The 14,281-nt window shown below is 39.9% G+C and overlaps 1 protein-coding gene across 1 annotated transcript; it reads right to left on the bottom strand.

Moving 5' to 3' along the window:
• Positions 1-8,036: 8,036 nt before the first annotated feature.
• On the bottom strand, positions 8,037-12,947 carry LOC121517688 (probable G-protein coupled receptor 173). Its single transcript, XM_041799653.1, has 2 exons — positions 12,025-12,947; positions 8,037-11,093 (listed from the first exon to the last, which is right to left on the bottom strand). Exon 2 carries the CDS (start codon positions 10,921-10,923, stop codon positions 9,715-9,717), a length of 1,209 nt encoding a protein of 402 aa, XP_041655587.1. The 5' UTR covers positions 10,924-11,093; positions 12,025-12,947; the 3' UTR covers positions 8,037-9,714.
• Positions 12,948-14,281: the final 1,334 nt, after the last annotated feature.

Genomic DNA, 14,281 nt, shown 5'->3' with positions numbered 1-14,281 from the left:
GCCAGATTCCATGTCTGTCATCAGGCAATCCAGATTGCAAAGTCTGAAAATAGACCTGACCAATCAGTGTCAATTGTAGAAAACAAGGCAGTAGCAACAGGTGGGAATTTGATGTACTGAAAGTGGAGAGCCATGGCTGCTGCCATTGTAGCATAAAGCTCATATGTAGCTATAGTATAGTAGCAGGACCTGCTTGAGTTTTCCAGTTATGGGCAGGGTCTAGTAAGGTAGTCTATATGACTGCTGACAGTCTAGTGATTAGCTCGGATGTAGATTTTGTGGCAGTTTTATCAGAACTGAGCCACATTTCTTTATTAAAACAAGCAAAAAGCCACACTGAAAGTTTCTCTTGGTGGTGGTGTTTTTGCCATGCTCCTTTGCATGAGTTTTATCCACCAACAAGCTCCATTGTTCAAAAACTACAGCAGCGCCTGTCTGTCAAGTTCAGGTTATACAAAGCTGCGCATGCTTGCTACCTCATTTTGTCTTGCCATTCTGATTGGCCTGTAATGAATGTGACTGACAGAAGGTTCGTCCAATCACCTTTGAAGAATTTTTGAAAGTCCTGCCCCTCTAAATGCTTTGTACAGGAGGCTTCCCAGATAATTGTAAAATATATCAATGCAATGGATGTATGAAACAGTATCTGGCGTGTCAATAAAACCATACAATAGCAGTCACCATACAAAATGATATCTCAACCTAACTTTTGATTGATCTAGTGACAGGTAAAAGGTGAAGCTGAAGCAGGCCTTAAGTCTCTTGGCAAGCTGTTACAACTCATCCACCTTTCAGCCAACACAATAGCAGCCCTAACTATGCAAATATATGAATAACTTTTAGACTTAATTGAATCAAAAGCTCTACAGTTGCACTAATTTAAATATATGCTTCCAAATATGTGTTTATTTTCAACCAACAATCTTTTTTTCTACTGTAGTAAAAGGCATTTTACAATGGGATATAAGGAAGTGTTCTTGGCATTGTAGCCCCCTTTAAAGTGGACACTCGATGAAATGCATTTTTTTTTTCATCTTAAGCACTGGCTTCATGTTTCAACATTAGATTTGCCACTTGATCATAACGGACAAACTTTTATAAAAATGACAGATGTATAAATCCACAGTGGATGTATTTTAGATCAGTGTTACTCAAACCTGCTCGCTCAATCTAAATGGGTAAAAGTGGCAATGAAAATAAGTGAAAGGTGGCAAAAATGGTCAAAAAGTGGCAAAAAAAAAAAAAAGCCAAAAATGGGGGGAAAGGGGCAAAATTGGCAAAAATGGGTGAAAAATCACAGAGAAAATGAGTTACAGGTGGTCAAAAAGTGGCAAAAAAATGTGTGAAAAGTGACTAAAATGGGCAAAAAAGCTGTAAAAGGTGGGGAAGTTGGGGAACAGCGGCATTTAATAATAAAAGGCAGCTTAAATGGGTAAAAATTTGAAAAGAAGCAGGATAAAAGTGGCTAAAACTGGTGAAAAAGGGCAAAATGGGATAAAAGTGGCTACAAGAAGTGGTAGAAATTGGCTAAAAGCAGAAGAAATGGATTAAAAGTGGCAAAAAACATGCAAAAAAGGGCCAAAAAATTGCAAATAAGGGCAATGGAAATATACAGAGAAAAAATAAAGGTTGACAGTTAAGTTTGACCATTAAAACCTACTGTATAAGTGTGGGAAACAAACTGATTAATAGGACTTGGAATGGATAATTTCTGAGGTCAAAGTTTCCCATTTAAGGTTTTCTGGGGAATAATATTTCAAATTAAGACATTAAAGAGCCACAAATCATCACAGACGAGCCAGAGTTGAGAGCTGAGTATCACTGTTTTAGATCATCAGGTCCCAACCTGTGGTCTGCACTAAAGGGGGCTCAATGTAGTCAAAGAAATTTTTGCACATATTAATGGATTTAAAAATAGCACCCTTAGGTATTTTAAGAGTGGTATTTTAAACCAAGTATAATGGCCTAGTCTGTTGGGTTTAAATCAATGATAACAAAATGTATCTTGATTTCTGAAAACTTTGCTTTGCTTTATTTGTTGTCTGGCTCCTGGAGCTTTTCGAAACAAGTGGGATGGCAGGCTCCAAAGACAAAAAAGTGAGCAATTATTGTTTTAGACCGTGTTTGTCTTTATGTGAAGATTTGGATTTTTCTAGCTTCAATGCAAACATGATAATATGCTAAACTAAGCTGGTGATTTCTCTCATATCAATGGTTGTGTCTGAAACAGCACACTTTCATACTTTTCACAGCACACGTGACATTGCATTGAGTATGTAGGGGGTCACAAAATCATGGCGTGCAATTTTATGTATGCTAGAACTTTCCATATGGATGCAACTAGCGATTTTTTTAGCTCGCCAGCCAGCATACATGAAGCATGAAAATAAAAGTAACATAACTGCAATGCACTTTAAATGTTGGTAAATAATACTCGTGTAACCACACAGTTGTATTAATTTTTTTTATGGACTGACAGTTGCACTAGCTTGTAGCTAGTTTAGCCGTCTTGGAAATATGTTAACTATAAAATCACATAATGTTGAGATGAGACTTTTATGTGTGGTGGAGTGGCTAGTTTACTAACCATTAGCTTAGTATCCAGTGTTTGAGTATGTAGTGGTAGCTTGTGGTTTCAGACAAAGCCACTGTTCTTGCACGTAAACCATGTTTGCTTTAGTTGTATCTTATATCCCTTTAGAATACCAATAGTCAAAGCTAACACCATGGTGCTTGTAGTTGCTGCTCTACTGAAATGATCCCAAAGCTGTGAAGAAAACAATAGTTTACAGACCTTTTTGGACTTCTACCCCAAAAAATAATGTGATGATCATCTGTGACCCTTGAGGTCTGAGAACTGACCTACTCAAAAACTAGAGTGATATTTTACCCTTGAAATTTGTGGCTGCAGTAAAAAACAAAACAAAACAAAAAAAACTTGCTGTTTTATAAGAAACCAACCAAATCTGAAAATACAATACATTGCTGTTTCACTCAAAATTCTGGTCTTACAGCCCTGTGATGGGTATCGACACCCAGTCTGTGAACTAATAAGTAGCTTAGAAGAGAGCTACACACCCTACACATGTAGAAATCTCTGTTTACTGGGTCTAGACAAGCTGAGAAGATTAAACATTAGTGTTGCATGTCAGACTAATGTATTGTGGCGATGCGTGACATTACTCTCATATTACCATCTCCACTCTCAGTGTGAGAGAAAGAGATACACAATTATCAAAAAATGTGGGAGCAAATTCACAGGGAAGCTTGGTGAGGGTCTGAATATGTGATTTAACATTTCAAACAAATTATGTATGATTTATGCAGAAATCCAGTGTCCCTAGACTTGATTGTTTACCTCTCAAGGTTGCTGAGGGTATGGTGACGTACGAATATGGCTGTGTGGGAGTGAAAGCACAATGAATGGTTGCTGTCTGGGAAGGTCAGAACAGGTCTTTGTTTGAAATAGGCAGGACAGGTTGCTGATTTAAAAGTGAAGCTTTCCATGAAAGCGACAAAAAACTTCTCCTGCCTGAACCTGAGCGCTCTTGGTGGACTTCACAACAGGCCCTCAGCAAAAGCCTGCATGTTCAGAACATGCAGTGGGCGAGGATAAGTTTTCACAAATGAGTAAGACAGCCTTTGTTGTGGTGTATCTTGGAGAGAGGTGGGAAGAAAGCTAAAAATAAGCACTTTAGATGAATCTTTAACATCACTTCTGGTGAGATACAGTCCGTAACAACCTGTTAAACCAGAACCATTCAGTGGATATTCACAAGGTTGCTGCATCTCACTATGGAAACATATTTTTCATCAGCCACAGTCTAAAAGCAGAAACAAAGACAATGGAAATTTTCTCTCATTCAGATTCAAAATACAGCCAAATTGTTTAACAAGAGAATACAGATTAGGATTGAAAATTGTCATGTTCTCCTGCCCATTCTGTTATATCTACACTGTCCGAAGCATATAATTTACTGTTGTGTTGCTTGCAAAGTTTTATAAATTATATAACCTGTAGGATTAGTTTCCCCTCTGGAGAAAGGGTGATTAAGAAGGACTCTGTATAGATTGTATCTTCTCTATCATAGAGAAAAGTTAGCCTTTAACCGTGTGTAAAAGTCTTTCTATAATAAGTGGTCATTTTTTACCCACAAAATTAATTTATTCCTATAAAATGCCACAACTATATGGTCCGTGTTGAATTAAAAAATTTTGGTCTACAAACCAGAATTGACTTGTCGAAAGGGCCAGTGCCTATGGTGTCTTTTTTGCACTACATGTGCCTATTTTCAATGTAAAACCAGAGTCTTCAGCTCTACTGAATGCAAATCATTCCTAGGGCCTTGGTAGCTGTTTTTTGTCACTATGCTCAAAGTGGTCTCAATAGATATTAGTTCAACTTTTGGAACAGCTACAAGCTCTTCAATGCCACTTCTCCCACACTGACCAATCAAAATCAACAATGGACGGGACCTCACACATCAGCTTTGTCAAAAACAGTGGCGGCACTTGGTTTTATCTTTTTGAATGAACCGTTTCCAGCTCTAGATATGTTCTTTTTTTTTTTTTAATCTTATTTAAAGTGGGCATATGGGCCTAACAGAAGTCAACTTTTGAATCCAAGCAACAGTAAGTGTCAGTGGGAAGCACTGCAAAATTGAGGGTGTGCGTTCTGCCACCACAAAGAGCTCTGTCTTTGGACACAGAGACTAATGCTGTTCCTCACTTTACATGAAATATTCAGAAGCTGCAACCCTAAAACACACTGACCTTAAGTTTTTGGGGGGTTTTAGACATCAGTTTGGTCCATTTCTTGATCGACTATGAGTGGTTGTATAAAATATACTGTCAAAAAAATCATCAGCTTTGGAAAGTCAAAAGAATTTGAACTAATCAACATCTGAATGAATTTAAACCATCATCTTTGAGTTTACCAAGACCTTCAGAGAGTCTTACAGCCATCATTCTTTGTCTGTTTTTATAGCAAGGACATTGCAAAGTAATTTCAACTCAGTGACAAAGACAGACTAGAGAACATCTTAAGGTAAAAATCTCATCCTCCTTGTGAGTTGATTTAAATCCAGTAGACAAAAAAAGAATTTTTGCTTGATACAGAACCAATAGGGCCTCTAATGCTGCAACAGCCTTCCGTGTCTTGTTTGACATCGCTTAACTAATACTTGCTAAATATGTTTCAGCTGTGTTTGTGACTTAATGACTTCTTTGTGTTTGAGCTTGTCTGATTTTTAGTCTTTGCACACGTAACTTGTTAGCTAAAGCTACAGTCCCAGTTGAGCCTGTTTTTGCAAGAAGTTTTTGGTTATTAGCCTGCTAAGTTAACATTTTAGCTATCTTGTTTCAAATAGCATTCATTGTTCCCTCGTATCTGTTCAGTTAAAGCCCTTGCTGCATTTCAAATTTTAAAAATCTGTTAAGTCTCTCTCTTCACAAGTTACAGTCTACGAGACAGAAAAAATAACTTTATGTTAAGGAAAGAAAAGTCAGGAGGACTGTTCCAAAAGCTGTCTGGTTAGCCTGTAGCTTAGGGTGGCTAATGCTATCTAATGTTACTTTTTAATTATCAGCATTATTCTTGACTTTATGCTTTTTCTGTTTGTGGAAGCATTCACATTTTTGACAGAAATTTTAATAGCCAAACTAGCAACCAGTTAGTTATCACAGTTTTATGCCTGGAAGTTTTAAGTAGTGTGCTAACTTGAAAATGACTCCTGTTCAAGCATCATTTGTCTCCTCATTCAGTTCAAGCGTATTGAACTCCAAAAGGTACTTGTAGTGTGTCCCAAATTGCATACGCCTCTACCAAATCTACATATTTTGAGTGCACAAATACCAAAAGTGGATTCATACAGAGAAAAAAATATACTACTGGTGCCGTCAACCATCCAAGATTTGATACATTGATGGACACTTTACACCCTAAAAAAATGCCATATTAGTGACGTAGCAGATATTGTAGGCATGCTAGTGGGCTAGCTTACGGTAGCATCTGCTAGCTCGCTAACATGTTATTATTACCAATGGTAGCTCTTTTAATCAAGAAAAGGCATCTGAGACTAAAGTTAATTTAAGGGAATAATGTTAACATAAAATAAAAATTACAAGAATTTAATAGTGAGGGGGAAATAGCCATCAAATTTTGTTTATAATTGCCAAACATCTGTTTACAACTTGTTTTTCGAAACAAAATGAAATGAAATCCAACAGTGAATGATTTTGGACAGTGCTCTGTTCTGCATACAATACTGTTTTACGGTATATTAACAGATATACGCAATTTGAGACACATCACCAAACTTCACTAACCTTCTGTGGTTATCTGTTAGTTTTTAAGACCAGACTAAATAACAGTTAAAAGACAGAAATATCATTGTCATTGTAAGTTAAATTTAAATGACACAAGATGAGGGTTGTTGAATCCAAAGTTGTCTGATTTTTTGACGCAGCTGCCTTCTTGGTCTGGTTTGATGAGTAGCCAATGACAGCTAATGCTAGCTTTAAATTTAATCCTTCATGTTCTTGACCTACTGACTTTGCTCTGCTAGCTACAATTATAGTGAGGTTTCTATCCAACAGTCTCTGGCTAGCTATAGCTAATTAGTCACCTTAAAGTTTTATTGTTGGAAGGTTTAAGTATATTAGCCCTCTAGCTAAAAAAACTGAAGTCTACTTGTTTGATTTAACACAGTTATATCTTGAGTTTAAACCCTGTATTACATTTCAGATAAGTAGTATTGCCATTTTTGTGTGTTAATGAGCCTTTAAGCATGCCCCAAATTGCATACTTCAGTAGTATGTACTAAATATTTTGAGTACACAAGTGCGCAAAGTGCGTTTACACTGAGAATATACTCAAAAGCAGTGTACTACAGTTAGCATGCTACCTTATATTAGCATTCACTAGCTAGTTAACATGTTAGCAAAAGCAGCACATTTCAACCAAGAAAAGGCCTTAAAGGCAGAGAAGTTTATTTTCTTTAAGCAAGTAGGAACGGAAAATACAAGTTACATTGATTTAAAAGTAAAAGCCCTCAAATTTAATTTAAAAGCCTAAGCCGTCTGTTTACAACTTGCTGTTAAAAAAAAGAAGTGGAAGAAGTAACAGAGGCAGTTAAAACCATTGTCTTTTCCTTTGAGTGCAAAATAGCAATGCACAATTTGAAACAATACTAATCCACTGTGACAAACTGCTCTGTCCTGCTTTTAGGTGTTTTGTAAAACAATATACCAACAGAAGTATGCGATTTGGGGCACGCTATGTTCCTCCTGAAATTACAAATCTTTTTGAACTGCCTGTATTTGTTAATCTAGCTTTCAAAGAAATGCTGAGTAACATCTTAAGGTATCGCTTCACTTATAAATTGAATTCACAAGATGAAAATTAATTATTACCTGATACAAAAAGGTCCGAAGCTTTGCCGCTAAACTCCCCTTCCTAGATCTTGTTTTGAGGAGAGGCCAAAGGTAGCTAATGCCAGCTAACTTTAGCTTTTGAACACAAGCAATGTTTTCAGGTTTGCATGCATATTTGTTTTATCCTGTCACCTCCTATTCACACATAGCTGTTCAGCTTAAGCCTTGTAGTGCACTGAATTAAGAAGACAAAGTCAGGTTTTTTGGTGCAATTTGCTTGTGTCCTAACCCCTTTGAAAATGTTGTACCTCTAGCAGTTTACAGATCTTTTTAATCAAAGACGGCCAGCATTGGTAGGTCACTTCTTGATAGAATAACGGCCAGCTTTTCATTTTATGCAAGGAAAAGTACAAACTGTTGCCTCAAGTCAAAAATGTACCCAACATATTAGATATAAAACCACACTTGATGTTTTGATGTTACATGTACTGTAGTCTATTTTCTGTAAAATGTTCTCCAAAGGGATGCAGCCATGTCAACATCCAGGCAGGTCATGACTCACGTTGCATCAAAAGTAGAGTCTTTATTGATGAGTGGGAAAAAGAACCACCTCAGTTAAACTGTACAGTTACAGAATATCATCTCGCAAAGGAATGCCAGACGTAAAAATTATGGACCTCAGTTCACTTTTCTCTTCGTCTTTCCGTATCAACATCTGTACAAGTTGTAATCCACAGTCTTGAATCTATGAAATGCAGTGGAATGCATGCTAATACAGTATGCTGTGCAAGTGTCCACATTTAGAAAAATTGACTGCACAAATATATCTATGCCTAACATACTGTAGGTCTGATGTTTTGTATTACATGAATTTTAATTTGGAGAGACAACTTGATGTGGTCTTTCAAACATCTCTGTGGTCAAATTCAAACCTGTTTGGATTGAGGGTAACTGTAATACAGGACACTCAAATGGTGATACTTCAGTCGAGGGGGAAATAATAATAAAAGAGCTTAGCAACATTCAAGTTTCCTTTAAATTAAGAGCCACTTAATTTCTTCATTTTTGAGTATTCTTGCGAGAGCATATCATTACTTTAAAAAACATTCCCAAGATCACCATTTGCAAATAAATGTTCATTTGTTAATGATTTTTTTTTCCATTCGACGTAATTCACATCATCATTCAAGCCATTAAATCCTATGGCCTGTTTGCAATGTACAAGTGTTGTTTTCTAATTATTCTGTCCCCTTTTTCATTATCCATCTATAGTTCCCATTTGCTTGTTCATTAAAAAATCAGACTACATTTTCTGTTACGGAAATCCATTTAGAGGATTAATTTCCATGTGATGATTGTTCAATTTTGCATGATTTTGAGACACCAAGATGAGGCTGCTTTCATACTGACTCAATATAACTGGAACCTATTCTATCATCATTATTTCTCTCATCTGTCTCCCTGCCTCCTCTCCTCTCCTTCTACCTCTTCCTCTCGCACACACACATACACACAATTGCTATATAAAAACACACAAGCAGGAATATACATTCCTGTACAGTCTATACAATATGAAATCAAGTCATATTTCAAAATAGTGTCATCTGCTTAACATGTATAGTTTACAAATAAAGGAAAACAGGCAATTTTTTTATGATACAAAGAAACCTGACACGCCCTAAATCAAGTCCAAAAAATCAAGCATGTTAGGGGCTTCTTGGGTTCACAACAGCTATTTAAATGTATCCAAGGTTATTGGGTCCATTCGATATTCTGCAGTCTTCTTTGAATTACATGAAAAGGCGTCCGGGGTGGTCTATAAATCCATTCAGACCCTTTGAGTTCCTTGATGTGTCTCAGAGTTAGTAACGCTCTGATCAACACTTTCTATTCACAGTCCGCAGCACATTTCTTCAAGGATTTCAACCCTCTGTGTGTCTGTTTTTGTGCCTCATATGACACACAAACTTATTCTCAGTTGAAAGCTCTGGGGCGTGTCCCACTGAAATAAGGCAACATTATTTTAAAATGGCATCTGTCACACTTAGTTGGAGGGGTGATTGTTGTGATCGTTCCTACTTATTAATCATACAGTACATCAGCAGAAATACAAACTGTTAAAAGTGTTTCCAGGGCTTTTTTTGTATCGCCCCAGTCAAACCTTTGCACCGGACACATTTATTCAAATATCAACATTCTTTATGAAATGGCACTGTGCCTGCTTTTGTTGGCAATAATTTGATTTTGTTGTGCAATACAACAAAACAGACACTTAACCAAGGTGCAATACATCATCTCCAAGTGTCCCTTTAAACCTGAAACATTCCCTTCTTTAAGCTATCACATGATGCAGTAGGCCTCATCCTGGGGCAGATGTTGTTTAGTCCTCCAGTAGGTGGGCAGGTGAGCTCGCAGCACTTTCCTCAGGTCTTCATTGAGCAGGAGACAGAAGATGGGGTTGACTCCGGCTTGGGCGAAGCTCATCCACACCGTGATGGAGAGGTACCTGTGAGGGATGGTGCAGGACTTGACGAACACCCTCCAGAAGCACGCCACAATGTAGGGAGCCCAGAGGACCAGGAAGAGCAGGGTGATGGTGTAGAACATCCTGCCCAGCCTCCGCTCGGACCTCACCTCTTCCATCCCGAGCAGCCGCCGGTGTTGATTGTGTAGATTCTGCCTGATGCCCAACAGAGTGGGCGGCATGGGACCACGACCGAACCCTGCGATCCAGTTGGCCGCAGCTTGACCGGTGGCCCCAGGACCATGGAAGGTCCAGTTCTGGCTGATGGCCGGCACCAGCTGGACTGGTTTCATCTTGCGGTGCCGGTACTCAAAGAGCAGCAGCTTGGCGTAGAAGCCGTGAGTGGCGAGGACCACCACAGCAAGCATAAGCATGAAGCCCAGGGTGTCGTTGGTCTTCAGGTAGCGATGCTCAAAAATGCACTGATCCTCGTCACGGATGAACTTGTATGTCCCTACGTCGAAGACAGGTGGGAACGCCATTGCAACTGCCAGAGTCCACACCATGCAAATTATGGCGGCGCAGGTCCAGATGGTCATGCGCTTGGCGTAGAATCGATGGTGGGCGATGGCAAGGTAGCGGGTGACGGCTACGCAAAACAGCATGAAGGCAGCATGAAAACAAAACAGCACGGCCATGAAAGCCACAACTTTACAGCTCAAGGCACTGTAAGTCCAGGCCGAACTGTTGTGGACGGAAACCAGGACGAAGGGGAAGCAGGCGGCGGAGCGGACTGCATCGGCCAGGCACAGGTCCAGGAGAAAGAAGTAGGGAGCCTTGTGAAGAGTCCTGTCTCGTAGGACCAGCAGGGAGACCAAGAGGTTGCCTACGAGGCTGACACAGATGATCAAACCCAAGAAGACCAGCTTAAAGTAGGCAGACACATCTGTGGCAGAGATTCCTCCACTGCTGCCGTCACTGCTGCTGCTGCTGCTGCTGCTGCCGCCTCTCGCCAGTCCGCTCTGCGAGGCCAGCACAGCCAGCAAACTGCCAGGGCCATCGATGGCAAAGCTCTGGTTAGCCATTCTGTCACCTTCCACCTGAGCCTGCCTGGTTCGGGGCCCTTTTATAAACACTACCAATCCTCCTACAGCCGTCGTCTCCCACGGCTCTCTCTCGTCTTTACAAGGCGAGGCCGTAAGGATCTTTTCTACATGACAGACTCATCTTTCCTCTTTGTCCACAACCTCCCCACCTGCGAACAGAGACACACATACATTTTGAAGAATGAAAAACAAGATGTCTGACTCTCTTACTAGCCCTAGAAACAACACTCACATTTGACATCATTGATATAGAAGTGCTGTGTCGGGCAACACAGTGGAAATCTCAGCCTTCCTGTTTCTCTATGGCTGGGATCAGATCAGCAGCTCTACAGCATGCCAGCTCCTTGGCTCTCTCAGTAATTACCTTGCCCGTTGCTAAGATACAACAGCTCACATACTTTGTGCAAGTGTGGGTGTTTGAGTGAATGCATGGGGGTGTACGGGGGGATGGAGCAGACACAGTACAACCAACACTGGGCATGTCCAACAAACAGAGATGTTGTAAATGAGCAAAGAACATTTTATGCTTTGTCTCGGCCGATTTGTTGCATTGGCGTGATATGGAGCAGAGGGTGTGATTTGTACCATTCATGGCACAAATATAAGAATATGAGCAGGCAGCCATTTGGTTTGACACCACAGGCCTGGTGTGTGCCTTTAAATGTGATTTTGAGCACAACAGGAAGAGGATTGCTATGTTAAGGCCCTGATGTTTTAGCCAGGAGACGACAATCAGGCTACATCATATAAAAATGCATGAAAAACATGCCCTTAAAAGCCCATTTAAAGCTATGAGGTGGTGATAAAACATATCTGTGCTAGTCTGGGTGGGCCTTGTCTATGTAGGCCATGAAACACAATGTGATTTAGCCTTATTTCTTCCCCTACATAACAGCCCTCTGCCACCTTGACAAATATCATTTCACCTGATTAGATGGCTGCCATGTCAGCTAGGCCTGAAACACGGGCAGGAGTGCAAAAAAAAACAGATGAACAGGTGTCAAAATCCCCTCTGCTTTGTGTACGTGGGTGCATGTTTGCGCGTGCGTGAGTGTTTGTGTGAGGAGGATGATAACCTACCTTTCATCGCTTCATTTTCTGCTTTTTTGAGGGGGGGAGCTGTTCGTCTCGCACGACAAAAACAATAAAAAAAGGATCCCAGTCGCTTTGTTTCACCGCCTGTCAAATCGGGGGAAAAACACATAATAAAGCCTCATGCTCGTGCTGATGCTCTCGAGCTCAAACAACACCTGTTATGCATAAATCCATCGCGAGGAAAATTGAGCAACATATAATAAACATAAGACGGTGGAGGCGACGTCCTAATAATCAACAGCTGATCAAACAAATCCAGGATGAGGAGGACTGTGCCAAAACAAGAGACATGTATAAAAAAATATCCACTGCCACCCTTTACAGCTTCATACAGAGGGATGTGTTCATTTTGCTCTGTGTCTGAATATCATCCGACAAACAGATTTTATGTTGCATCACGTCGAGTATGGATTTCCAGGAGGCTAAAAAACAGACGCGATCAAAAATCTTGTTCTTGTTCGTATAAATCCAAATGATGTCAGATTTTCAATGCTTATAATAACCCACCCACAAACCATAGAGAGGAAAAAAAGATCGCGCATCCCCTAAATGAATCGTCTTGGCATGTATATTGGCTAGTGGCACCAGAACAATTAGTCCACATAGACAACAGCCTCGATACGTCTCTTTTTCCCATCTTTACGTCAAAAAAAAAAACAGGCGATGTATTTACCCTGAACTGCTAATATGCAGTCTTTGTTTTGCTGTCCAGCGAAGGTGGACTACATCTTAATAGTCCACAATAAAAAAGCCTCCATGACAGAAGAACAAATGCATCTTTTTTTGGTGAGGCGGGTGACAAATCCAGCGATGTCACGATGAAATTCACATCGCCGACGCTTGTCGAAATCACGATTCAGGAAAAAAAGGGCAACACGGAAAAAAACAACGCGGCTGGATTAGGCGAATTATTCCTGAATAATCCCAATTATGGCTGCTTGCAAGGAGGCAGCTCGCACATTCGCGGAATCGGTCGGTTTTATTCGGAGAGATGGAGAGAGAAAGAGGGAGGGGAGGGGGACAGAGAGGGAGGGAGAGGCGGACCTGTGCAGTATTGTAGGCCATAACTTGAAAGTGGTGTTTTATTCTAACCGGCTCTCTCTGGCTTCATCTGTTTTCTTCAGCTGTAGACACACTACAGTATGTAGACTGCCTCGTAGGTCTTTATGTCCTTACATCCCAAAAAAAGGATGCAGACAGACCTGACAGGGCAGTACCAAGGCATTCTGGGTCCTCTGGAATGGGCTGTAATGGGAACTCTTTCAGAATAAAATAGCCTACAGATCTTAAAATGTATGAAAAATATATTTTTAGCAACTGTAGTGGGGCTTCCATTCCAAATAATTCCCAAAATTTAAGCACATTTTTAGAAAGAAAATACCAATTTGTTCCATCTGTTATTATGTGAGTATTAGAAGTCAACAGGTTGATGGTAACTCAGGGATAATTTTAAAAAACACAGCAGAAAGTCTAAACATTGAATCATGAGCACTAGCCTATATCCTGTAAGCTAGAGAGAGGATAAACAATAAAATGACGAATTTTTTTTTGCATGCAGGTAATGAGTTTTTAACAATATTTTCAGAGCCTATGTGCTCTTGGAAGAGCATAGCTGGCACCAGGTCTTAGAGGCCCCCTCTTGCATCTGAGACTGCCTATCTGTCAGGACAGAAATGCACGCTTAAACTTTCTAAATAAAATCCAGTTAAACTTCCACTTAGGGTTAGTGTAAGGGTTGGGATACCAACAGTTGAAAGCTAAAACCTGACCGGCAAAACCTGGTTACAAAATCTTTAATAAAGTTGAGTAGACAGTCTGTTTACAGCAGTTTTACCTTGTCCCCCATGAAAACACTCTAATGCAGCTGATGTAGCTAACGCTAACAGAGCTACAAAGCTACGTTCTGTGCATAGTCAATGTAGCTGTGTTAGCTTTAGCTACGCTTGCTAAATCTCACACTGCTAAAGCTTAAGCTAACACCTTCAGTTGCTTTTGTAGTAACACTGACTACAAGCTAGTGTGGCTACGTTAGCTTCAGCAAAAGCTAATGAAGCTAAACAAGCCACCGTTCTCGTAACTACTTTTAAAACAGTTCTTATATCCCAGATTAGACCTCTGACCTTTTTCAGTTTTATTTATGAAATGTTGCTTTGTCTGTAATGTTTGCAATGTAGTTATTTCATGAATGCGACTGCCAGACTTTGTGGATGAATAGAGCTGAATTTAAAATAAATCTAGAATG

Source organism: Cheilinus undulatus, linkage group 11, assembly GCF_018320785.1.
Source record: "Cheilinus undulatus linkage group 11, ASM1832078v1, whole genome shotgun sequence".
Classification (NCBI taxonomy): Eukaryota; Metazoa; Chordata; class Actinopteri; order Labriformes; family Labridae; genus Cheilinus; species Cheilinus undulatus.
This window is presented reverse-complemented; position numbering and strand designations above follow the sequence as displayed.

Excerpts from the sequence above, each read along its gene's own strand:
- LOC121517688 (XM_041799653.1), bottom strand. The coding sequence starts at position 10,923 with ATGGCTAACCAGAGCTTTGCCATCGATGGCCCTGGCAGTTTGCTGGCT.